We start from the raw sequence: 25,006 nt of genomic DNA, 5'->3' as shown, positions 1-25,006 counted from the left end.
TCGATTTGTTTTGCTTAATAGTCCCTCAATAAAATGATCATTTTTTTTTACTGCTATTGTTTTTTAAAATATAACCATCAGATTTAAAATAATAATATTTAAAAAAAATTATAAATTTAATAAAATTTGTTAGAGAAGGATAGAAGTTAGCAACATATATTTTGTTATATTTTAGATTTTTTTGAAACCTTGTCGTAGACTCGATTATTATTAATTACCCTAAATACTATTTAAAATTTTTAAATTTGCTAGAGTAAACATTTATTTAAAAACTATCCTTTGCTATAATTTTTGTTAGAAAAATTGTCAAAAATAGTAAATTTGACAAAAATATTTACAACATATATCAAAATTTTTAGCTTCCACCGATCAATTTATGTCATCAATAAAATATAATTTTTTGCTTTAACTTGTAAATATTTTAATTTATTTTGATGTTTTAAAAATGCTTCTTTTTCATTATTTACTACCATTTTTACTGTATATATATATAATATATATATATATATATATATATATATATATTAATTTCTACCATATTTATTATTTCCTTCCAAGTTCAAACTAAAATAATCATATTGGTTGATCCTTAATTAGTTCATTAATCTACTTTAAATAATCTCATAAATATTCTTTTCAACAAATACTTCGTAAAAACCCTAAACCCAATTTGAATTACATATATTATTATTATTATCATACATATATATATAAATGCTCAATAATAATAATAATGATATTGTACTAAAACAAAGGCCCACACTCAAACTTTGTCTATATATATATTTTAAAAAAAAACCCCACAAACCCACAAATCAGAAACCTCGCTCTCTCTTTATTGCTTTCTTTCTTTCTCTGTTTTCTCACTAAACTTTTTATTCCAATCAAAGTAAAATTAATTCCGCCGGAAGACGATGGCCGGAAGTATAGGAAGAGACGAGTGGTCGGACTACGACAGCAGTTGCTCCTCTTCCATAACCGTCCCAGACTCAACCCGTAGCTGGATGAGCAACCTCAGTTTCGGGAGTAGGCGTCGCAGCAGCAGCTCAGCCGCAGACGGGGGTGGCCTTGAGAACATTACAAGCGGTACGATGATGGTGAAGCCACACAAAGCAAACGAAGTGGGATGGGAGGCGATGCGGTGGCTACGGCGAGCGAAAGGGGAAGTGGGGTTGGAGGATTTCCGGCTAATACGGCGGGTGGGGAGCGGAGATATTGGGAATGTATATTTATGTGAGATAAGGAATCCAATGGTGGGATTACCAAAGTGGTTTTACGCCATGAAAGTGGTTGATAGAGAAGCTGTATGTGTAAGGAATAAAGAGAGAAGGGCAGATATGGAAAAGGAAATATTGAAATTGCTAGATCACCCTTTTTTGCCAACTCTTTATGCTCATTTTGAAGCTTCTCATTATTCTTGTTTGGTTATGGAGTTTTGTCCTGGTGGTGATTTGTATGCTGCCAGGTTACGTCTTCCCAATAAACGCTTCTCCATTCCTTCTGCTAAGTAAGTACTCCCATCCTCCTTCTTTAAATTCACTCCATTTTTCTCAATTATTATTTTCCATTATTCTCTCTTTTGTTTTTTGGGCTAAAATTAACTTTTATTAGTTATAGCAAATATATACAATAATATTAGTCAAAACCATAATTTGACAACCTTTGTTTCTTTTCCTTTTTCCTTTTTGCATGTTTGCTTTTGTTCTTTTTAGTTGGGATGAGCTATATATATATATATGTATGTATGTATTCTAGAAATTATATTTGAGTTCAATATATCTATATCCATGTGTATCTCACTATATATCATACTATTTGCAGCAAACTTTAGTTTATTTTAGTCATGCATGTGCTTTCCAAATGTTCATATTTTGTCTCTAAATTTTTTTAAAAATAACCATTTTGGTTCCTTCATTTTCTCTTTAACTAATTTTAAAGAAATATAAAGTTGTCACTTTTAATTGGAACAAAAATGAATTAAAGTCAAAAGTTTGGAGACAAAATTTCTTTTCTTTGAAAAGTAAAAAAAAAAAAAAAAAAAAAAGAGTATTGCATGACAAATTATATATATATGATTTTGTAGTAAGATGTGCAAAAATGAATATAACTAATTAGACTATACTCAACTATTTTTGTCAAAGTACTTTATCTTATACCAATACATTGAATTATAAATTAATTTTTGTGAAATATAACCGATCGGTACTTTATTTTCTAAGATTCAAATCTTCATGATGTGTTGTAACCCACTCGTCGGGTAGTATAATTAACAATCCTAATGCAATTTTCTTCTTCTTTAATATAGGTTTTATGCGGCGGAGATAATTTTAGCTCTTGAGTATCTACACATGATGGGCATCATTTATAGAGATTTAAAGCCGGAAAACGTTTTAGTTAGAGAAGACGGCCATATCATGCTCTCCGATTTCGATCTCTGCCTCAAATGCGACGTCGTTCCAAAGCTCCTCCGTTCCCGTACCACCGCTTCCGACCGCCACGTTAGATCCTCCTCCTACAGCTTCTCCACTTCCTCCTCCTCCTGCGCTGCCGCACCCATCCAACCCGTCCTCTCTTGTTTCTCCCTCTCCCGTCGCCAAAAATCCACCACCGTCACCACCATCACCGAACACGCCTCCGACTCCATCTACAGTGGCGAGGAATTCGACCCAGAACCAGAATTAATAGCGGAACCGATAAATGCCCGGTCGAAGTCATTCGTGGGAACCCATGAGTATTTAGCTCCGGAGGTGATTTCCGGGCAGGGACACGGCAGCGGAGTGGATTGGTGGACGTTGGGGATATTCTTATACGAAATGTTGTATGGGAAAACGCCGTTTAAAGGGGAAAACAATGAGAAGACGTTGATGAATATATTGAAGCAGCCATTGAAATTTCCAAGAATTGGGATTAGTAGCAGCAAAGAATATGAAGAAATGGTGAAAGTTGAGGATTTAATTAAGAAACTTTTGGTGAAAAATCCAAAAAAAAGAATTGGGAGTTTAAAAGGATCAGTTGAGATTAAAAGACATGAATTTTTCAAAGGAATTAATTGGGCTTTAATTAGATCCGTACGACCTCCACAAATCCCCAACAACAATATTATTAACAACCTTAATTACTCTAAACACCCTTCTAATTATTTACCCAAATTAAGTAAGAAACAAAGACAACAACCTTACCAAATCCCTAATCACCATTTTGATTATTTCTAATCACTTTATTTCTTTCTTTCCTTATTGTAAAATCTCATGTATATAGAGAGAAAAAACAAAAAATGAAAGTTGTTTTGTTTTGTTATAATTATTTGTTTATTAATGAGAAGGATTATTTATCATTATATTATATTACATTACAGTTTTTTTTTTTTGTGTTATTTGTTTTGTATATATATATATGCAAAAGAAAAAGGTGTATAAAGAAGAAATCACATAATTGCTTCAATGTGATTCTCATGATGATCACTATTGCAAACTCATGTGATGTGAATAATTACACTATTCTCAATCATGAATATACATATAATATATATATGTTGTGTTATTTTATTATTTATCTTTTTCTGACTTTCTTCCAAAAGAATGTCTGTCTTTTTTTTTTTCTTTTTCTTTCTTGGTTATGACTCTGACTCTCTCTCCTCTCCTCTCCTTTATACATACATATGACAGATAGAAAATAAAAAGAAACCCAAAGAACAGAAGGGTGGGAAAAAATATGTTAGGTTTTCTTTTTGTTGTCTTTCAATATATTCATTTTAAACACAGTTTACTTCAACAAATATGGGTCAGAAACAAGAAAAGAATACTTATAACCCCCCTCCAAATATTAACCATAAAAGATTTCATATCAATCAAAATATTCACCTTCACCTTCATTTATCTAATCGATGATGTAGAATCTTTGATCGCGTTTCCAACCGACAATAGAAATTATGTGATCGTTGAGACCTTAAAATTATCATTAAGATACCAAAACTCTAAGTGCTCATCTTATAATGTGTACATCAATCTATTCTACGTATGGAATGAAGGCTTCATTATAGATAGTGTCTTTTTGTCAATTCTTTTAAACTATATCCAAACGTCTCAATATTTTGTTTTTTGTTTTGTTTTTTCAAAACCCTACTCTAAAAAGAATGCAACTCCTCTATCAAAATTGTGTATGAGAGAGATAGAGGAATCTATGTCTGATTTTTTCTTGGGAGAATGTATAAACCTTTTTCTTTTTTATCAATGGTATGAATGAGCATTATCAAAGGTATTCACATGTCTTTGTCACCTTACAATAAAGAAAGAAAGAAAGAAAAACAAAAAAAGAAACATTAAAATCCATCCTGCCTTCCATATATCCTAACTTTTTGTTCTTCTTCAAAAATTTCCCTTTTATTATCATTTTCTTTTCCTCTCTAACTTTTTTCTAATAATTAAAAAAAACATTAGATTAATGTAGAATAATTATACTCCAATTCATTTAGAAAAAAAAAAAAGAAGGAAAACTTTGTAGTTTGATTTGGTCTAAATTAGTTGATAAAAAAAAGTTAGATAAAAAAGGTAGAGGTGTTGGTTGCTTATTATGATTTTCTTTAGTTTTACTCATTACCAAACAAGAAAGAGAAGGAAGAAAAAGAAAAAGGAAAAGGAAAGGAGAAAGAAATATATAGCATGCTCTTGTTTACATTTTCTAGGTGTGGAAAAAGCTTCCTCTTTTTTAAAATGTTCTATAAAAGCATATATAGAAAAAAAAAATCTAACCTTAGCTATACGTTCTCGAGAGAAATTAATAGAGATACTTTAATTTCTCGTTTGATAACTATTTACTCTGTAGTATTTAGTTATTGAAAATTTATACATTCAAAAAGCCACTTTCACGGTTCCCTTATAAGTTTCTTTTGTTTCGTCATTCACTTTAATTACATTTAGGAAAAAGCAATCACTTGTATGATGTCGACTTTAATTTCGTCTGACGTGATTTTTCATTATAGAGGTGGAAACTATGATTCGAATTCTTCAATCCTGACCCATTGTTGTACTAAAAAAGAGTAGAACTTCTATAATTTTTTACAGGTGATAAATATTCTTTTTAGAACGTAGTAATAGTATAGTCTTTTTCTTTAATAATAAATATATGATGTCTATTTGAAGAGGCTGAAAATTAGGGTTAAGAAGGCAGCAATCATTCCAATCTAAGTACTCAAACGTTTACCATTTTTCTCATGATTTTCCTAGTGGTATATATATATATATGATGGAGAATTAATGAGACTAGGCTACTGCCATGCATGTGACAAATTAGCAACCAATAAATTATTAATTGGACACTAACTCCATTTTAATCATCTCTATTATATATTATTATTGAATGCTAATTAATTAAACAATTACATGCTAATATATGGAGATTATATATATTATTTGAAAGGGTTAAAAGCTAAATTTGAAGAGAGTACTTATTTGAAAATTTTAAATAAAATAAAATAAAATAAAACCAATCCTTTTTCAAAAGGATATTTTCATATGGTCAAGGTAGAAATTATTTTTGTAAAGAATGGTGATATCATGTATTTTACTTTATTTCTTTTTCAATTGAAAGCTTATACCTCTCTTTAAAATTGTCTCTTAAAAAAAATGATTGTTTTTCTTAAAGTGATTTTTGAAAATCCAAACACTACGACTTTCATAATATAACTCTTGATTATAAATTATAACTTTCTATATATATACTATATAGAATGGTAATGTGATAAAGAAAAGAAAAGAAAATTTTTTTTTCTCCTCAAAATAAAGGTATTATATATTTAAGGATGTACGTTCTAACACTTGAAAATTTAATTTTAAGAGGCCAGATATAACGATTAGATGTATGTTTACACATATTATAGAGTTTTGAATAAAAAAGAATATTAAAAGAGTAGTTGTTCTATATCAAACAAATGTTAAAGAAAGGTATGAACTCCACGCACTATAAAAAATGGTTATATATTTAATTTTAAATTCTATCGTTAAAAAAAAACTTTAAGCTTGAGTATATATATAAACTTGAGTTTGAATTCTATTTGTTGCACTTTGATTTAAAAAGTACAAAAGTTTTGATAAATTGCTTTGTAAATTGAGACCGAAAAATCAAGACTTTGTGTTATTGACAACAATTTTTCACATGCATAACAAACTTTTTTTTAATGGTGGCCGACTTTCAGTTTTTGAACCGTTCATAATATTCTATTTTTGTTGTTTAAATTTCTTTAATTTTATACTTATTTCAAGAGTAGGATTGAGTTTTTTTCCTAACAAGTATTTTCTCCTACATCTCCATGAGGTCAAAGGTTCAATCTCTCACACTACAGTATAATAATCTACCTCGACACATTACTCCAACTCGAGAGAGAGAATGAGTTCAACAATATGTGAGAGCTAGCTGGATCAAAACATCGAGCTTTGATATCAACACGATGGAATGGTGGGAGAAATAGAAGAGAGTCAACTAGCTCAAAGGAAAAAGGGTGAGTGAATAATGGATGAAAATTTGGAGTTATAGAGGGTTTTTCATGAGCACGCGAGAGGACCCTTTTCTTTTCTTTTTTCTTTTTCATATGATCCATAAAAGCCATAGAGATATATACTTTAAAACATAAATAATCCACAAACTTTTCACTCAAACACCAAAAGGAAAAAAACACCAATTTTTCATCATTTTGTTCATCACATTTTTCTTTTCTTTTTCTTTCTTTCTCTTGTGTGTGTGTGCACCAAACAACAACAAAAGAAATATTGGTGATCCATTGGCCCCATTTTTCTTCATCATTATTATTCCTCTGATCTTATTATATCAATTCTATTATATAAAGATTATTCCCTCTCTCATTATCTGTATTATTTGTTCGTCGGTCAAATAAGTTTCGAATTAGAAATATGGAGAAACTTTACAATTTTGAAATGGAATTCTTGTTTTATATTTAAGTTCATGCAATCTAATATTGATATTCGATAAAGAAAAAGATTTAAATTGAGAATGACGAACTTTAAACTACCGTCTATCTATTTAAGGATCATCTCGAGAATTTTCATTAGAGTGGAGAGAAAGTTCTACATGGTTATGAAATAGAGAAGTCTACGGTAAACTTTTTTTTTTAAAAAAATCCTACTATTTATAAAAGCTTATTAAAAATTAAAAATAGAAGAACAAATCGTTTTTAGACCTACTTTTTTTATCCCTTCAATAAAAGGATAAAGAAAAAAGAAACATATTTTATCATAATCTATCAAATAATTGTCCTTTTTCTATACAAAAAATTGTTGAATTATGTGACATTTTTTAAAATAAAAAAATTAATTAAAATATTTACGAGTTATAATAAAACTTTGGATTTTATCGATCATAGGAATTGATAGACTTCTATCACTGTTTATCAATGACATTGATAGAAGCATATTGGTACCTATCAAGTTTATTATTTATAGAATCTAAAATTTTGTTATATATACTGTAAATATTTTGGTCAAATTTATTATTTTTGACAATTCCACTAATAATAACAATTTTGATTTTGATTTCACTCAAGTTTTCAATTATTCATATGGTTTTCACTCTCGTTATTTTTTTACTCTAAAATAAATTAAATAATAACAATAACAACGATAATAATAAACTTTTTTTTGACAATATCACACACACACATATAGTTTTTACAAATTAATTTGCTGAAAAATTAATAAAAACAAAGTATAAGAAATAACTTAATTATATAATTAAGTAGAGCTTATGAGCTTCAATTTTTTTTTTAAAAAACATGATTTATAAGTAGGAATTTATTACATTAAACACAAAAAACAATATTATTAAATTTTTGCAAATTAAAAATCAATATTATTGTAATTAATAAAGTTGATTTGTTGATTATTATATAGTGTGTGTGACACAGTGTATGTCCTGAATGCACAGACCACTTTTGATCCCCTAAATTGGAGAAGTTGCTTTCATATTTTTGGATGTTTCTCAAAATTAAAAACACAAATCTTTCTCTATTTATAATCATAATATTGCAACAAATTAAAAGGGCCCCAAACCCTTCTTGTTTTTATTATCACTCAACAATATTCTCTGCACTTTGCTCCAATTTGATTTCTTAACCTCAGACAATGACCCTTCCCTTTTGATCTTTTTGTTTCTTCCCCCCAAGTACTCCTCAAATTAATATAACAAAGCAGGATGTACATGGGTTCTGTAAAAGTTTGAATTGCTCGGATTGGCTAGTTAAAAGACCCGAATAGACACTCGTGATCTCTACCCAAATCCACAACATTCGGATTGAAGTGAAACGAGTAGTTTTTTGAAACTATCCAAAATTTGGACGTCTATCCGCTAGATCATGCAAGTTTGTAACTTTTTTAAAAAACATTGTTATGTATATACACTAAAATTGCATGTCTATCATATGGGTCGACCAAAATTTTTTATTCTACTCAAGATATTTAATCGGCCATAGCTTGACGACAATAGAAAATAAATTAACCTAAACTCAGCTCATGAAACAAAACTAAACCTAGGTAGTATGGGTAATTCATCCAACATTTTGAATGAATTTATAACACAGAAAAAGTTATATATATGTGTATGTGTTATCCCATAACACTTTTATTGTTTGAAGTTTCAAAAAAGTAATAATAATAGTGGAGAAAACCCATAGTGAAAAAGATTGATCCAAATTCGTACTTTTTGACATATCAACTTTTTTTTCTTCTTCTTCCATAGATAATAATATTGTAAATAAAATTTGTTAAATGTTATCGATAAGTTCTAACGTCTCTTTCAAATATATATTATAATTATAAAGATAAGCTTTGAACTGAAAAAAACCATAGTAATTTTATTGAAAAAAAGTTAATTAATTGAAACTTTTATCCTAAACAAATATATCAAATCAAATAATGTATTGATATGAATGTATTTATTTTAATTTTCTTTCATTTTTGGTTGAAATTAAAATTAAGAAGATATATTAAGAAGTGATGATATCGAAGAGAAATTTACATCTCTATATATTGTGAGGATAGTAAGATATATTAAATGTAATTTGTGAGTATAAAATTAATCAATGGGTCGTCATTGTTGTTAGGGTAATTAATTATAGTAAAATACAATCATTCCAATTAATTGATAATTAACTATTATTAAACAAAATTACTCAATATTTCTTCATTTGTTAAATTTGAACTCTTGTAAAATTTAGCTTTTTTAGTGTTTTTATGAAATCAATTAGAGAATAATCTATAATTTATTCAAGAAAAAAAACAATTATCTTAAAAGAAGATTTTAAATACCATTTTTAGTCTTTATATTCCTTATTTTAATTTCTATATTTTCAATAAATTATTTGAGAAATGGAAGTGTAATGAATATAAGAGGGAAACCAAAAAGTAAAATGGATGATAGTGGGAATGAAATCAAGGAGATGAGAATAATGATGGTTTTGGAAGAGAATTTCCTTTTGATTATGAAGACATTAAAATTACATCTACAATCGTAAAAAAAAAGAAAAAACAACTATGATCCAGGAAGAATTTACCTATTTAAAAATTAATTGATACTATTAAATTGTTATGGATTGAACTTATTATTTTAATTATTTTACATTGACAATTAAATTATGAATTTATTTATAATATATATATATATATTTTAAAAGTGATTATAGATTAAATTATTATAAGAATATAGAAAATATAGGTAGAGACAAAGTTTTCTTACTACAAAAAAAAGAAAAGGAAGATGGTGTGTGACGAGATGATTCTATCATAACGTGATGAAGATTTTGTATTATGATAACTCTTCATACATTCAAAATCATCATATTTTGTTCCATTTCCAAAAAGGAAAAAAGGGAAACAAAAAATTAAAAAAAGAAATTAGAAGAAGAAGAAGAAAAGAAAGGAAAAGAAAGAAAAAGAAATATATAGAGGAGGCTCCCTCTATATAGAGCTTAATAGCTATACTATTTATAAGCTTTAATAGCTTTACTATTTATAAGCTATTAGTAGCAATGAAATTACCATATGGTCCCACATTAAATCAAAGTGGCTTTTTCTTAATCTTTTGATTATTGTCTAATTGTAAATTATTAACACAGTGCAAAAATCATCATTATTATGAGTAATTTTCAATTTGTTTCATTTGTTTATTTTAATTCTTGTTATTAGGTGTTGTAATTAATTAACTTTTAAAATTTTATTTTGATAAATTCAAAAAGTTTTCTGATGATTTTTTTTTTAAAAAATATTTTTATTTTCCATGTGATGTTTGAGAATATGTATTTAGGTCATAAGAAAATGTAGAGCCAATAGATTCTTAAATTCTTAATCCTAAGCTTCTACGTTATATTATATTCTATGTATCTATCTTCTTAAACTATTAATTATACTAAAAAAAGAGATCAAATGAGTTAAGTTAAAGAATTATACACTTAAAGAAAGAAAAATTCTAAAAATATTTGATTCTCATTTTTCTTTTATTATGAATTATTATTATTATTTTTAAATGTGTTCTTTCTAATTATACAATAGTCCAAACTTTTACTATAAAGATCTTTAGATTATCTTAATAACAAGTAAATGGTCCACATATAGTATATAATACTATAAGAATTAATGTATAATATATAGATGAGAAAATTAAAATATTGTTTGAAAGTGAGAGAGTATAGTATTTCCTAATGATACCCTCTTCTCCTTTAAATAGGGTCAAATAGTTGAAAACACATTTGATTTGTTGGAGTGATATTTAATTATAATTAAGGAGAGGATTATATATATATTCAAAGTTTGGTGGTAAAAGATTTGGACCCAATAATGTTTCAAAATCCAAAGCCTTGTGGGTTTAAAAGGGAGCAAAATGCCTCTTGTTTATATAAGGCCACTTTGGGTTGCTCTTCCAATGGAGAAAAACTTCACACTTTTCAAAATTCCACTCCTACCTGCCATATTCTCTCCAGGTCCAATCCAACCCTAAAATATATAGTTTTTTCTTTTTAAATTTGTTTTCATGTTGGTGGAGAATTATTCGACTATTAACTTTCAAATTGACTAGTTATACTCATTTTGGTATTGAGTATATAGTTGAGCAATTTTGAAGTTAAAAGTTGAATTGTTCAGTCAGTGAACTGTACTTATTTTGGTATTGAATGTGAATTTTCATTTGAAAAGAGAAAGTAGTTCTTCGCATAATGCATTATTGTTGTGCTTATGGCCTCTACCAACTCGATGAGAGAGGTAACTAATAATGGGATGATTATGGACGAGCACGTGTCTAGAGAGTACTTTGTTGAGACGGTGTTATTACAAATGATAAAATATCACACTACGATGTCTATAAGCAATGAGACGTGATGATGTTTATATGTAGTCTCTCTCAACACTTACCATAATATATATACAATACTCTATCGTGAAAGCATGCACACAATGCCATGTTAAAATGTTACTTTCTATTGCGTTTCAACTCTAGAGATAACATCATAACATTTATGAAAATATTTTATAAAATATGTTGTAATTTTGTTATAAGGTTCTTAGCTTGAAGCAAATTAGAACAATAATAATGTGATAACTGTGAAGAGATCCAAATGTTGTAGAGCTCTCGACTTGACTTATTTTTCACGTGTTGAGCGAAAATTAATTAAGAAAAAAATATTTCTAACGTTTAATTTCTCACGATTACAACTCCTAAATTAATTATAATAATAAAAATAAAGTAATTAAAATATCATAATCAAAATTAGGATTTAAAATCAAAACCTCTTTGTTGTGTGCCAATGTGCCACCCACTTAGATTTGCCTAAAAAAAGCACTTTCTTTTTTTTTACCTTTAAAAAATACACTCTCTTTTTAGAAGCATATTGAGAAGCCCATAGGTACTGAAACAAGAGTAGAAACAAGAAGAAGTTCCAGCCATTCAAATCCACACGTGTCGTGATCCTAATCAAAGTGTTTTAATTAGGGTTCATAGAATCAAAACTCAAAAAAGCACCCATAGTTTTTAGGACAACCTCTCATGCCTTCCAACATTGTATTTCAATCTCCTAGATTTTCTTTAGAATTTTTTTTTATTAATTACTATACACATTTAATATAATATTTTAAGTAACCCATCTATTTAGACTACTTTTTTTTAATCTTCTAATCAAATTAACATTACCTAATTACCATACTTTGCTTTAAGTCCTTAAACTAACTATATCCATATATAATCATCAATAAATAAATAAATAAACGCTTTGATTTAGTTTTCAATAATTTATATTAGAAATTAATTTAATGATAATAAAAGTTAGTTAATACCTTCATCATGCATACTATTATGGAAAATTATAAAAAATGATAAAAATGACAAGACTATTAACAATTTATTACAAAACCAAATGGAATGAGTTTTATTTATTTATTTATTATTCTTAGAGAAACCCCTATTATTATCTCAAGTTTAACTTTTGAAAAAGAGTTTAAAATACTAAAAAAATATTTGGGGTTTTTGAAATTACTTTTATGCCCTTCCTTGATTACTACTTCCATGATACTGATAAAATGTTATAGACAAATAATATACAAAAACATAAAGTTAATGAAAAATTTTAGGGTTTAAATTGATACAATCTAATACAGATGAAACATAAAACTAGAGAATTTGACTATCATCCATAATTGGTGAAACGACGAGCGTAAATTGGAAGATCATGTGACACGATATTTTCACAGCCTCACTTGCCTCTTATGAAAGATTCCTTGTGAATATGTGAATTAGTTTTTCTTACCAAACAAAAACCTAATAGAGGAAAATAAGAGAAAAGGGTATAAGTGGAAGCTAAAAAGAATCAATCAACTACAACAGAAACCAGATGGAAAAGAGAAGAAAAACAAGAGACTGAGAGACACTGGAATTTTGGAAAACCATCAAACTCTCTCTTACCAATCACACTATCTGAGCTTCAATCCTTCAAAATCACTTCCTTTCATTCATTCATTTTAAATGTTTATAAATACTCGACGCCCCGTTTCTCATTTCTCAATTTTCACTTCAAACTCAATCATCTTCCCCTGTTTTCTTACTCATTATCCTGTACCGTTTTTTGGTTCCAACAATGGCTAAGAATTTGGCTCAGGCATTTCTCGAGAGGAAAAATATCGCTTCCCATGACCCAAAAGTTGCAATGGCAAAGCGCTGTGCTAAAGGTAAAGCTTTTCGTTTTTTTTTTTCTTCTTTTGCTGGGATTTTTTTATAAGGGGAAAAAAGTAATGGGTGTGTATGGTTTTTACTTGCTTTGCTTTGATGATACCACAATGTGATGTATTTGATGAGTTGGGTTGTTGAAAATAGTGACTGATTGATCATAATAATGAGGTTAAGATTTGGTTTTCTTGATGATGTCTTTTGGCTGTTTGATGATATTTCCTAAAGAGGGATTTTGTTCCTTAAGCTTCAAGGATGGATTGAAAATAAAAGGATTGTTCTTTTTTTAATATGATTGAGGGGCCGTTTCCAACTTCCCTCCACCAGCTCTTCTTTTTTAGTTAATGATTTAAGTTAAAAGCCAAAGAGAGGGATGGGATTTGATCCATGCGCATGTTGATTGGACATATGCTGTATTTTTTTTTTTTTTACTGATTTGATTGTTTTGATCGATTGGGTGGTGGACCATGATCCACTTTCAGATTATGTGCCATGAAAATAAGTGAATTCTGCGATGGTTGTGTTTCTAATAATTTCTCTTTAAGAATTTAGCTTTTATCATCAGTATTCTGAAGCTAATGGGTAAGGATTCTTCTTCTTTTCTGATGGACAGAGGGTGTGATAGCAGGAGCAAAAGCAGCTGCTATTGCAAGTATTGCCACTGCGATTCCCACTGTGAGTTCCTTACTTCATAATGAACATTGCTTTATCTTTCCTCTTTTTGGGAATTATTAATGTCACTCATCATCTTCTGCTTTTGTGCTGATACTATGACCAAATTATCTCAACTAAATCCTCGACTGATGTAGATTACCTTAATTAAGAGGCATAAATCAATCCTGAATTGATAAACACTGTATAAAATGATTAATGTTTTGAAGCTTACTTTCAACACCTTTTCCCCTTAAGTTGTGCATATCAAGAGGGTAAAATTTCATCACTCCCTACGAAAATTGCTCGATCTTTCCCTAGTGAGGATTTTGGCACTATGCAGTCGCCCTTCATCCCCAGTGGTGGTGTAGAGCTAGCAGCACCCCAACAAAGAGAGAGAGACTTCATAACATGTCTTAGAGTGATTTTGAAAATTTAGTACGGAAGTGTATAACCAAATATCGAACTGATTAAAAGTATGTCGGAATTGAGGTACCATGAGCTGCCTTTTCACCCATTGTGATGGTGGAGAGCTAGCTTTGAACTAAACAATGAGAGATGCTGCATACCACAACTAAGTCGTGTAATTTAGCAATAAAGTGTAAAACCAAACATCAAACCTGTGGGGATTGAGGCACCCTGAGCTGCCCTTTCACCCCTTGTGGTGGTGTAGAGTTAGCTTCTGTTAGCCACCACGTCCATTGACCCGAACAATGTTTTGGAGTGATTTCTAAAATTCACTTTGTCACGTATTCATTTAATCCACCGACTTTGAATGATTAAAAGTATGTTTGAGAGTAATCTGTCTGAAGAGTTAGTTGAGGGAACCAATTGATAACTAAAATTCTTATTGTTTCGCAGTTCGCCAGTGTGAGGATGCTGCCGTGGGCAAAAGCTCATCTGAATCACACAGCTCAAGCTCTCATAATTTCCACAGGTTCTAACTTTTTTCTTTTGCCCTCTTATATCGTTTCATTTGCTTTTCTTTACTAAAAGAGGAAAAAGGCTTGATTTTTCAATTCAATGACAGTGGCTGGAGCAGCATACTTCATAGTGGCTGACAAGACTGTTCTAGCAACAGCAAGAAGAAACTCCTTCAAACAAAAACCCAACACTGAAGCATATGAATTCAATTGAATTCTAAACCTTGAAAATATGAGGGTGGCCATTGGAAGAAGCTATAACCTCATATGGATTTGAGGGCAAGCATTTAAGGAAGCTAGCCATCTCAATATTTGCTTAATTACTTTTGCTCTTTTGAAATTTACTCTTGGATTTTGTACTAAGAAAATCTATGTAAATCCATTTGCTATTTGAATAAATAAAAATGGGTTTCCAAATGTTTGTCTCGTATTGTTCGTTTCACTTTCTCACACACACACACACACACATACACCATAAGGCATAAGAAAATAGTATGAGTGTCTTTTAAGAGTTCTTCAAGATAGCAGTTCAGCAAAGATTCTTCAAAAAAAAAAAAAAAAAAAACAATGGTACATCTCAAAATCTTTATACAGATTCTATCAAATTGTCCAATCTTAATTAATTTGCATATTTCACTCTTTTGTATGTATGATGAGAGTGGAATGCATGGAGATGATATTTCAATAATACTTTGGATTGATACTCATGCATATGGATTCAATCCAATGGTGGTCACTTACTTAGATGAGTTGTTTCGTAAAATTAGTTTAAATGGAGCTTATGGGACAACTCACCAACATTAATTGTATTGTGCCAAAATTCTCTTAGAGTATTATTGAAGACAATTGTGTCCCCTCTTTAAGAACCTTCACAAATGAAAGAATAAAAAGGAAAAGGAAGGAAGAGAAAAGAAAGAAAGATAAAGATCATTTTCTAAAGGTTTTCCACATATACAACATTGACAGTACTTATTCATGGCTCAAAAGAAGAATATATATATACACACACATATATATTAATTAGGGATTCTTTCTTATCTCATACTTGGTCAAGAATTGAAGTAGAAGTTGTGTAGCCATGTCAGCAAATATAAAGTGATTTTGAAATGTTTTGTTTGCTTGACATGTCAGCTTTGCAAAGTTATACATAATTTCTAAATCTATAATGCATGGATGTGAAGAATATGGAACATGAATTTTTTTTTAAAAATGAAATTATTCCAATCCTTGTAGAATGTTTTTGTTTTTCCCTTTTTTTTGTTTGTTAAAAATATACAACTTTTGGGTTTGTATTAAATTTGTAGGGTTTTGGATATAATTAATGAAACTCAAATTAATTAGACAATTGAAAATACAAGGATATCAACGCAAATTAAAACATTGTACGAAGTACATAAATCAAAATAGTATATATTTTAGTTATAAAAATATACATTCGGAAGACTTCAAAGTATTTCGATGACTCTTATTTTTGTAATAAACTGGGGGGAGGGGGTGTTTGAAGAGTTGAATCGGGTGCTTGTAAATAGTTTGTAGATTATGATAGTACAATTTTGTGAGATGTAAAATATTTTAGGTTGGATCGAAAATGTCAAACACCTATGACAAAGAAAGAAAAGATGAGTAGAAAATATCAAAAAAATATAAGGAATAGTGAACATGGTATCAAAGATGAATTTGAAATAATAATAAAGTTGGAGCTCAAAACATGAACTGAGTTATAATAGTTCATATGTAACGCCTCGACCTAGATTCAAAATTGAATTTAGAAAATGAATTTGACATCATGTACTAACACTTTGGAATTAGGAGGGGATATGAATGAGTCGATATCACATCTGAATGAGCTAGAGACTCTAAACGTATAAAAGTATTGTTAAAAAAAACTTTTAAGCAATTATATGTTACTTGATATCTGAGCTAGAGATTTGAACAAAACATGCTGAAAATTAGAATTGTGTCAATTGGTGAGGACAACTTTCCTTTTTAGAAGCCTTTAACTGTAATCGAGTCCAATTAGATGTCGAATCTTGATTCCGAATCTTGGACGTGAGGTGACAAACTCGATGAAATAAAAGCGTGAATTTGAGGCCCCAAACACACCACCATTATATTCTAAACCATTTTAAAAAAATTATTGAGGTTCAACAACAACAAGGGAGCCATTTGTTTGTAGAAGAAAAGAAGATGAGAATCTTACGTCCATTCAAATCCATGTTGAATCAGATTTTTCGATGAGCATCTTTTGTAAATATTCAAATTTTAATGTATTCCATCTCTCCATAATATTGATGGTTACTTATGAATTGATGAATAGGGTTTATTATTTAGAATCTAAAATCTTATAACTTTGGGATTCATTTTTGTCTAATTTAATTTGTTATATGTGTATCATCTTGATTTGATTTGTTTTGTTGAATTTGTATTTCTTTAAACGTACAAATATTAATTTATAAACGATTTGAACTCCAATCAATTTATACTCTATTTCCTTCTACCAATATGTTATGTTTTTTAAACTTACAATTTAAGTAATTAAACTCCTAAATTTGTATAAATTAAACACAGTATGAATATCACAAACATGTGTACATTTTTTCAAGTGATTTTATACAAAATTAACGATCTCCGTAAATACATAGATGACTCTCAAATGAAATTATGATTAAGAGCTTAAATTAAGGTTTAATTAATACGATATTTATGAATTACATTTCACTCAAAAATTTCTCAAATGAAACATGAACGAGAAGGTAAATCGACGACATACTTACAAAAATCCAGTTTTTAAATAGATACAATAATTAGTACATAGTTTAAATTGATACAAACCCTAAAATTTAGGTATAGAAATAAAAATCGATAATTTCTTCGTGAAGAAGGACAAATTGCAAAACAAATTGCAAAATTCACTCGGAAGTTGCAATTATATATCCTCAAAACGTTCCAATCATACTATTTCTAAAAACTAAGGGTTAAAATTTAAGGAGATTGAGAATTATCATAAATATGACAATAATGATTAATTGATATGTGCATACTCTACTTTTACCAACTTTGTTTAAATGTCGACATGGATAACATATTCTTATGAATTATTGCATTGCCAAAAGAAGAAGAATCCTCAAAAAACTAGATTGATAGATTTTGACTTCTTAAATAATGGATATGCTACACATTATTTAGAGGAATTTATTCCAACTTCTTGATCCCCCCAATAAAATAAAACTTTGGGTTATACACACACACCCATAGATGTGTATATAGTATAAAGTTTTAGCTACAGTAGTAGTCTCTTTTAAACTTTGACCCACAAATAATAACATATAGGGAAGGTTTCATCTATATACACACACACACATAGGGAATAAGGCATCTGATGATGATCAAGTTATGCAACGCCATGTTTGGTGCAGCCACTTTGCCCTTTGTATGCATGTCACGTGAAACCATTCCAAAATGATAAATACCTTTAGAGAAAGACATATAATATTCTCTCTAACTTCATTTAATCTTTTATATATAATCAAATTGTTAACTAAACGATTAATATCAAAGATCAGGAGATTTACGCCATTTACAAATAGCATATTAACGAAGAAAATAGACCCATTGAGATTTAGAAAATATTAAATAACAAGGCATGGGTCATGGAAATATATATTTAAGCATTGGAGTTTTGGATCGTTATTTACATATATAAATAAATTAAAGAGCATGCAACTTTTATAAATTAATAATAAAAATAAATAAACAAATTACAAAAACATGCAATGGAAAGGTAGCATGCTAGTTTCTCATGCATACATTTTATATTTACATACATTCCATTTCATTCGATTCCGTTGTTTAATTATATTGATTGTCATATATATATATATATAATTAAATTCGTCGTCTTTCTAAACATGTTTTTATATACTTTTTAAATACAAGATTAGAGTTTGAAGTTGCCATATGATTTTATGATCAATTGGACATGAAATATTACTCTCACTTCAAAACCAGTTTTTTAAAACAAAAATTATGTAGGTTAATATGTCAAAGTTATAAAACCATAAATATACCAAATTTAAAAATAACACATAATCTAAATTTGATATTTTGCTTGATTATTACTCAATATATAAGATTTTGAATCATGATTTTAATTTAGTTAGAAGGTTTTTATCATTTTCCTACTAATAAAATAAAAAGAAAAAAGAACCAACAACACATTTTTTTGATATTTGAGTTAGGTTGCTTCTTCTTAATCTAAAACGTGTTTATTATAAAAATAGTTCATTCTAACCTTTAAAACAAATGTCATCCGATACGTAATTGATCCTTGACTTATTAGATAAAATAATTTAAAATTTTTAATTATAAAATGATCTACTAAAAATTAAATTGTAAAGTGGAGAGACAACAACTTAATTAAACCATTTTAAAATTCTAATCCTAATTTATTCATTAGATACAAGTTAAAATTAAAAATGGATTAATTTTAATTAATTAACCATCATATTATTCTAATTTGACCAAATAAAAAATAAAAAATGGCCCAGTTGCAAAAACTTTTTGGCAACTATAAAAACCCACCAAAGGGGAAGCCACCAAAAACTTGCATCATTTCCAAATTCAAACTTACACATACACCAAATTAACAAACAACCCTTTTAGTTTCATCATAAACACACAACACTTGATCATCAAGCTAAGGTAAGATGATGTTTTTTTCATTAATTAAAATTTACTCAAAAGTATTATTAATATATAATGTGTATGATTCTTTATTAAAATGTTTATTGTTTTTTATATATAGCTAGAGATCAGAGATATGAATATGAATTGGTCAGGAGGAGATTGGATGTGTGGTGTTTGTGAACATGTAAACTTCAAGAAAAGAGAAGCCTGTCAAAGATGTGGATATCCAAAATATGGAGGCCCTGACCCAACAACATATGATCAATACAATATCATTCATTCTAAAAGCACAGATGAAGTGTTGGCTGGTGATTGGTATTGCAATTGTGGAGCTCATAACTATGCTAGTAGATCATCTTGTTATAAATGTAATAGTAATGCTTATAAAAGTCTTGATATCGGTGCTTTGCCTGGTTGGAAATCTGGCGATTGGATCTGCTCTAGGTATGTTTAATTTCTCTACCAACCACGTACTGCGTTTCAATTCTGCTTTTCGACTTTTGAATGTTTCCCTTTTATCGTCTTTAACTTTCACTTTCCAAACATGATTGTTCTCGATAGTTGAGAGAGATCTACATTAGGTATATGTATGTATATATGCTCTCTCCCAACAGTTGTTAGCTCAGCAAGAGATCTAGACATTCCAAACACCAGTTTTTAAAGACGTTGGAGATGTACTTTATCCCGACGATGGTTTCATTCGCATCAAACTAAGTTTTAGATATAAAAATAATGTAGTATTTTTCGATGCCATGTTTTGTATAATTTAACTCAAATGATTTGAAATGGGAATATGTTGAAATTTTGTGCAGAATAGGATGTGAAACCCACAATTATGCCAGTAGAATGGAATGTTACAAATGCAAAGCTCCAAGGCATTTTGGTAAGAACATCAAATTTTCTTCGCTCTTTTTATTTCTTTAGTTTCAAAAGCTCCTTTCAAACTTTTGACATATGGATCGAATGCATACGTCTATGCATTGCAATGCTAAATAATATATATATTTTGTCGAGATTTTTAGTTAACTAATTGAGCTATGCTTGAGTAGTAAAACAAATCGTTTTTCTCTTTTTTGTTTCAGGAGGAGCTGTTTGAAAGTTATGGAAAGCTGACTTAGGAAGAACTATTTTGGTGATGCTAAATATTTGGCCAACTTACAAGCTTCCAGCATCTGATGCTCTCTCCAATTTGCTTCTTTCTGTTTTGCCCTTTTTTCAAGAGATTGGGACTTAATGCATGAAAAGCTCAACAATTCCCATTCTTAAATTAATCTCACATTTCACTAATTAATTAGAATTATTATTCAATTTTCGTCGATATCACTCAACATTATCATGAAAAGCAAATCGATATTTTTCTTTTATCGTAGAAAAATCCATAAAACATAAAAAGTAACTTGTTCGGATCGATGTTTTGCACTTTCTACAAATGTCGATTTGTGGACAACCAACCAAAGGATTTGAATTATGCCAAAGAGATAGAAGTGTGAGAGAGAAGAATAATAATGTTATGTTATAGGGTTTGAGATTCAAGAATCTACTTCCCAATAATGGACTCCAAAAGAATAGACCCACACTCTCTCCCCCAATTCATCAAATCATTTCTCTGTCCTATTTTGGCATCATAATCTTCAAGAAACACAACACAATTTTTTCAGTCTATTATTTATAGAGAGATGATGTTTGTGTATTTGTAAGAGTTACAACCTAACATAGAATATCTATAGAATAGGGTATGAGAATTCAAGTTCTTCTAAATAAAAATAAAGAAGTATATATAATGTCAGCTACCGCTGGTTTTTCTTCTTCTTCGTATTCTAAACAGCCAACTAGTTTTGATGGATGACAGAGACATAATTGATACATTTGTTGCATACCAAATAAAAATATGACCAAAGTAGTTTTTCTTCTTCTTCTTTTTATTCCGATTCTATCTCAGTCGCAATGCATCGTTAAAATAATTAGCAAAAAAGGGTGGTATTTGTGAAACTAATGTGAAAAACTTTAAGTGTTATTTCTAATTATTATTCATTCAAATAGCGGTAGACCTTAATTATCGTATGACCTTTTCCAAAAGTTGATAATTTAATCTCCACTCGTAATGATTGATCTAAACAGAGAGAGATACACCCACACCCATATCCACCAAGGCTCTAATAGGTGAGTTTTTCATTATGCGTCAATCATAAGAATTGAAGAGTAGTCACTTTGGTTTAACACAAGCAACTAAAAAAACGATGAAGAGTTTAATTTAAATATTGATAGTTTGACCTCCTAGTCTTATAAGGTATTATATATTTGACTAAAAGGGGAGATTTTCGTACTCGTGTATCAAATATTAGAAAAAAATGTTTAAGGGATTCTAAGAATTAACCTCAAAGGGGTAGAAAAGAAATTGGGCTTTGGGATTGTATGAACTCACCCAAAAGTCTCACATGGAAAGGGTTATTGGGCTAGGGTTGGCCCAAAGTGGTTGGCCTTATTTGGAATTACAAAGTTTTCTAGGGACTAAAGGGTAATTTTGAGTAATAAAATGGTAAAAGAAGAAAAATGCCACGCAAACAATAAAATTATATATTACTTGTAAGAAAAAAAGGGGAAAAAAAAACTAAAACTATACATTTGAACAAAATTTTATGCTAAATTTAATTTTGTCAAATGTTGTTCTTTTTAATATTCTAAAAAATTATAGCGATAGATTTTTGTGATGAAGTGTAAATATATCTTTTTTTTATTATTCTTAAAAAAAAATCCAAAAATCACGAAAAAAATACCAATTCTTATTTTTAAGAAAAATATAAATTCTAACCTTTGCTTAACAATTAAGAATTGATGGAGAGAAACCTTCAAAATAAAAAAAGAAAATAATATTGACCTACAAAATTTAATTCTATTTTCCATTATAAAAGATAGAAGAAAGATTTTTAAGTTTTAAACATAATTAGAAACCAACCTCTCCTTTTAAAAGTTTTTTTAAAAAAAAACAAAGGAAGTTTCCTCTAAAAAAATTAAATATATAATTAGATTGAGAAAGAAGTGAACTCAGCCAAAAAGAACGTGACACGTGTAAAAGGCTTTAAAATGGGACCCAGAGAAAATCTGATGCCACGTCATCTCTAGGTTAGTTCTTTTCTTTTCCGTAAAATTAGGTTTCTTTTTTAGCGAATTAGGGTTTAGGGCTTTAGGTTTTATGTAATTTCCTTTTTTTGATTTTTGTTTTTTTTTGTTTCCGTCTTTTGACTAACTCGCCTACAAAAATTCCCTTGTGGCGATTCAGAAGATTCCATGGTTTTGGCCTTCCTCAATCCTTCCGATTTTCATTAGGGTTTTCGTTTCTCCTTGGCGGCTAGGGTTTTGATTCTTCATTCACTTTGTTGTTTTTCTTTTCAACATCTCATTATAAATATATAACTATAACTCTTTCACTTTCGCCATTGTTATGATTCCTTCTTCCATTGATCTTCATTCCGCTGTTTTTTTTTATTGATATTTCAAACACCCTTTTGTTTATTTATCCAACTCAACGTTAATTTGCCTACTTTTCTTGTTTTCTTGTTTTCTTGTTTTTTCTTCTTCTTGCCAATTGTTGGTATAAGGGAGGATGATCACGTCGATTGATTGAAATTTTCTTTGGGTTGATTCGTTGTTTGTTGTTGATTCATTGTTCTGATTGATTAAAGAGAACTGGGTTTTGTTTTAGAAGATGAGTTTCAATGATATGAGAGCCTCTGTTATACCGCCGCCTCTGCATTCCTATGGTTCTAATGGCGATGCGTCTGGTTGCTGGTCTCAGTTTCCTAGGAATGATCCATTTGATCCACAATCACAATTTGAAGTACAACAGCCTCCGTATAAAAGAGCTAGAAATTCTGAAGAAAACCCATCTAGTCCTATCTCTTATTCAAATCCCTCCTTAAATTCTAGGGGGCAACCACCAAATGCTCCAGTGAATAAAGGAATAAGTAATATCTTTTTCAAGACGAGGATGTGTGCGAAATTTAAGCTTGGTTTGTGTAGGAATGGTGCTAGTTGTAACTTTGCTCATGGTGTTGAAGATATGAGACAACCTCCACCAAATTGGCAAGAAATTGTTGGTATAAAGGAGGATGATCAATCAGTAAATAATTGGAATGATGATCAGAAGATAATTCAGAAAATGAAGCTGTGTAGGAAGTTTTATAATGGAGAGGAGTGCCCCTATGGAGATAGGTGTAATTTTCTTCATGAAGATCCTGCAAAGTTTAGAGATGATTCAGGTAGGTTTAGGGAGAGTTCAGCTATAAGTATTGGAACTACAGGAACTCCATTGATGAATGGAAATGATTCTTCTAGTTATATTGAACCTAGCAGGGTAACTTCTTGTTCTGTTTCTGATGCTCTTCGAGCTAATGGGAATGTTAGGCCTTCATTCTGGAAGACAAAGTTATGCACCAAGTGGGAGATTACAGGCCATTGCCCCTTCGGTGACAAGTGCCATTTTGCTCATGGCCAATCTGGTATTCATAGCTCTTTTTCTTCTCTTTTTTGTCTTAATGGTCTAGGATTATAATTCTTTTATCTGAATGAAACCCAATAGTTGGCTTTAACATGTGAATTAGAGTTTTGATTAGCCATTTGATGAACTGACACTCATGATATGCCTTGAGTGATCTTTATTGTTAACATAACAATGTCAATCATTTGTTTCTTAATTTGTTTAGGCCATGTTCGGTAACATGATTTTGTGAAATCTTAGCCAATTTTTTTTTTAAAAGGGAGTTTTAAGAGCTACTTTCTTTGTTTTTGAAAACGTGAGGTAACAAAGCAAGAAATTTAGTGGTCATATGGATATTAGAAAACCAAGAACCAAATGGTTTCTGACAGTGGATCTAGTATTTATGTTGTGTCTTTTATGAAGCTTTGAACATTGTGATTAATGATTTGCATACTACTTTGAGAGATGCTGACTGATATTAATGAATCAGAGTTACAACTATATATTGGACGTGAGGGGGAAGTATCTACTGCTGCCCTCAACGTAAAGCCTCTAATTGTAGCCATGGAGGCATCTTCGAGTTTGACAACCAATGTAGTTCCATCCTCTGCCTTACCGGAGGGCCAGGAGAAGCCAAGTTTGCTGAAATGGAAAGGACCCAAGAAGATAAATCGGATCTATGCTGATTGGCTCGATGATTTGCCTCTATCTCCAAGCTCAACAAGCAAAATGGAGGGTTGAGCCTTTTTTTCTTTTTCAGTTGAAGTTAAGTTTTTGAGTTGGTTTGCTGAGGGATTCAATTGATTAGTTACAATATGGGAGTTGGGTTGGTGGTGGTCTTTCTGAATTAGGGTGTAAAATTTTTTTGGTGAGAATTGATTGGGAATATGGATAGAAGAAGAGAGAGTGTGAGATATACCCTTATTGTTTGTTCTGTATTGTTCATTTATTTTGTTATTTCATATTTGTTCATATCCCATAGAAAAACTAGTTTGGATTTTTAATGAAATTCAATATATTTGAGCATTTCTTTCTTACAAATATTAGACTACATTATTTATTT

At 29.7% G+C, this 25,006-nt stretch overlaps 4 protein-coding genes across 5 annotated transcripts; all 4 read left to right on the top strand.

Moving 5' to 3' along the window:
* The first annotated feature begins 793 nt into the window (after window positions 1-793).
* LOC101202905 (protein kinase PINOID 2) lies at window positions 794-3,297 on the top strand. Its single transcript, XM_004139272.3, has 2 exons — window positions 794-1,507; window positions 2,306-3,297. Exons 1-2 carry the CDS (start codon window positions 915-917, stop codon window positions 3,210-3,212), a joined length of 1,500 nt encoding a protein of 499 aa, XP_004139320.1. The 5' UTR covers window positions 794-914; the 3' UTR covers window positions 3,213-3,297.
* A 9,548-nt stretch (window positions 3,298-12,845) lies between these two features.
* On the top strand, window positions 12,846-15,209 carry LOC101203140 (early nodulin-93). Its single transcript, XM_004139273.3, has 4 exons — window positions 12,846-13,211; window positions 13,823-13,884; window positions 14,722-14,797; window positions 14,891-15,209. The coding sequence occupies exons 1-4, from the start codon at window positions 13,121-13,123 to the stop codon at window positions 14,995-14,997; spliced, it is 336 nt and encodes a 111-aa protein (XP_004139321.1). The 5' UTR covers window positions 12,846-13,120; the 3' UTR covers window positions 14,998-15,209.
* A 4,173-nt stretch (window positions 15,210-19,382) lies between these two features.
* On the top strand, window positions 19,383-20,797 carry LOC101203387 (zinc finger Ran-binding domain-containing protein 2). Of its 2 annotated transcripts, none has more exons than XM_031880695.1 (4): window positions 19,383-19,484; window positions 19,592-19,913; window positions 20,282-20,352; window positions 20,552-20,797. In XM_031880695.1, exons 2-4 carry the CDS (start codon window positions 19,603-19,605, stop codon window positions 20,563-20,565), a joined length of 396 nt encoding a protein of 131 aa, XP_031736555.1. In that variant the 5' UTR covers window positions 19,383-19,484; window positions 19,592-19,602; the 3' UTR covers window positions 20,566-20,797. The 2 variants fall into 2 exon arrangements, with proteins under 2 accessions (XP_031736555.1, XP_004139322.1); XM_004139274.3 differs by having other exon boundaries at window positions 19,588-19,913.
* A 1,875-nt stretch (window positions 20,798-22,672) lies between these two features.
* Window positions 22,673-24,984, top strand: LOC101208310 (zinc finger CCCH domain-containing protein 39). Its single transcript, XM_004139372.3, has 2 exons — window positions 22,673-23,965; window positions 24,434-24,984. Exons 1-2 carry the CDS (start codon window positions 23,173-23,175, stop codon window positions 24,682-24,684), a joined length of 1,044 nt encoding a protein of 347 aa, XP_004139420.1. The 5' UTR covers window positions 22,673-23,172; the 3' UTR covers window positions 24,685-24,984.
* Window positions 24,985-25,006: the final 22 nt, after the last annotated feature.

This window comes from Cucumis sativus, chromosome 2 (genome assembly GCF_000004075.3).
Source record: "Cucumis sativus cultivar 9930 chromosome 2, Cucumber_9930_V3, whole genome shotgun sequence".
Lineage (NCBI taxonomy): Eukaryota > Viridiplantae > Streptophyta > Magnoliopsida > Cucurbitales > Cucurbitaceae > Cucumis > Cucumis sativus.
The sequence above is the reverse complement of the archived record's forward strand: the minus strand, read 5'-3'. Positions and strand labels throughout refer to the sequence as shown.

Excerpts from the sequence above, each read along its gene's own strand:
- LOC101202905 (XM_004139272.3), top strand. The coding sequence starts at position 915 with ATGGCCGGAAGTATAGGAAGAGACGAGTGGTCGGACTACGACAGCAGT. Across the intron at positions 1,508-2,305 it reads TTCTCCATTCCTTCTGCTAA|GTTTTATGCGGCGGAGATAA; the intron begins GTAAGTACTCCC and ends TCTTTAATATAG.
- LOC101203140 (XM_004139273.3), top strand. The coding sequence starts at position 13,121 with ATGGCTAAGAATTTGGCTCAGGCATTTCTCGAGAGGAAAAATATCGCT. Across the intron at positions 13,212-13,822 it reads GGCAAAGCGCTGTGCTAAAG|AGGGTGTGATAGCAGGAGCA; the intron begins GTAAAGCTTTTC and ends TCTGATGGACAG. Across the intron at positions 13,885-14,721 it reads TTGCCACTGCGATTCCCACT|TTCGCCAGTGTGAGGATGCT; the intron begins GTGAGTTCCTTA and ends ATTGTTTCGCAG.
- LOC101203387 (XM_031880695.1), top strand. The coding sequence starts at position 19,603 with ATGAATATGAATTGGTCAGGAGGAGATTGGATGTGTGGTGTTTGTGAA. Across the intron at positions 19,914-20,281 it reads GGCGATTGGATCTGCTCTAG|AATAGGATGTGAAACCCACA; the intron begins GTATGTTTAATT and ends AATTTTGTGCAG.
- LOC101208310 (XM_004139372.3), top strand. The coding sequence starts at position 23,173 with ATGAGTTTCAATGATATGAGAGCCTCTGTTATACCGCCGCCTCTGCAT. Across the intron at positions 23,966-24,433 it reads TTTTGCTCATGGCCAATCTG|AGTTACAACTATATATTGGA; the intron begins GTATTCATAGCT and ends TTAATGAATCAG.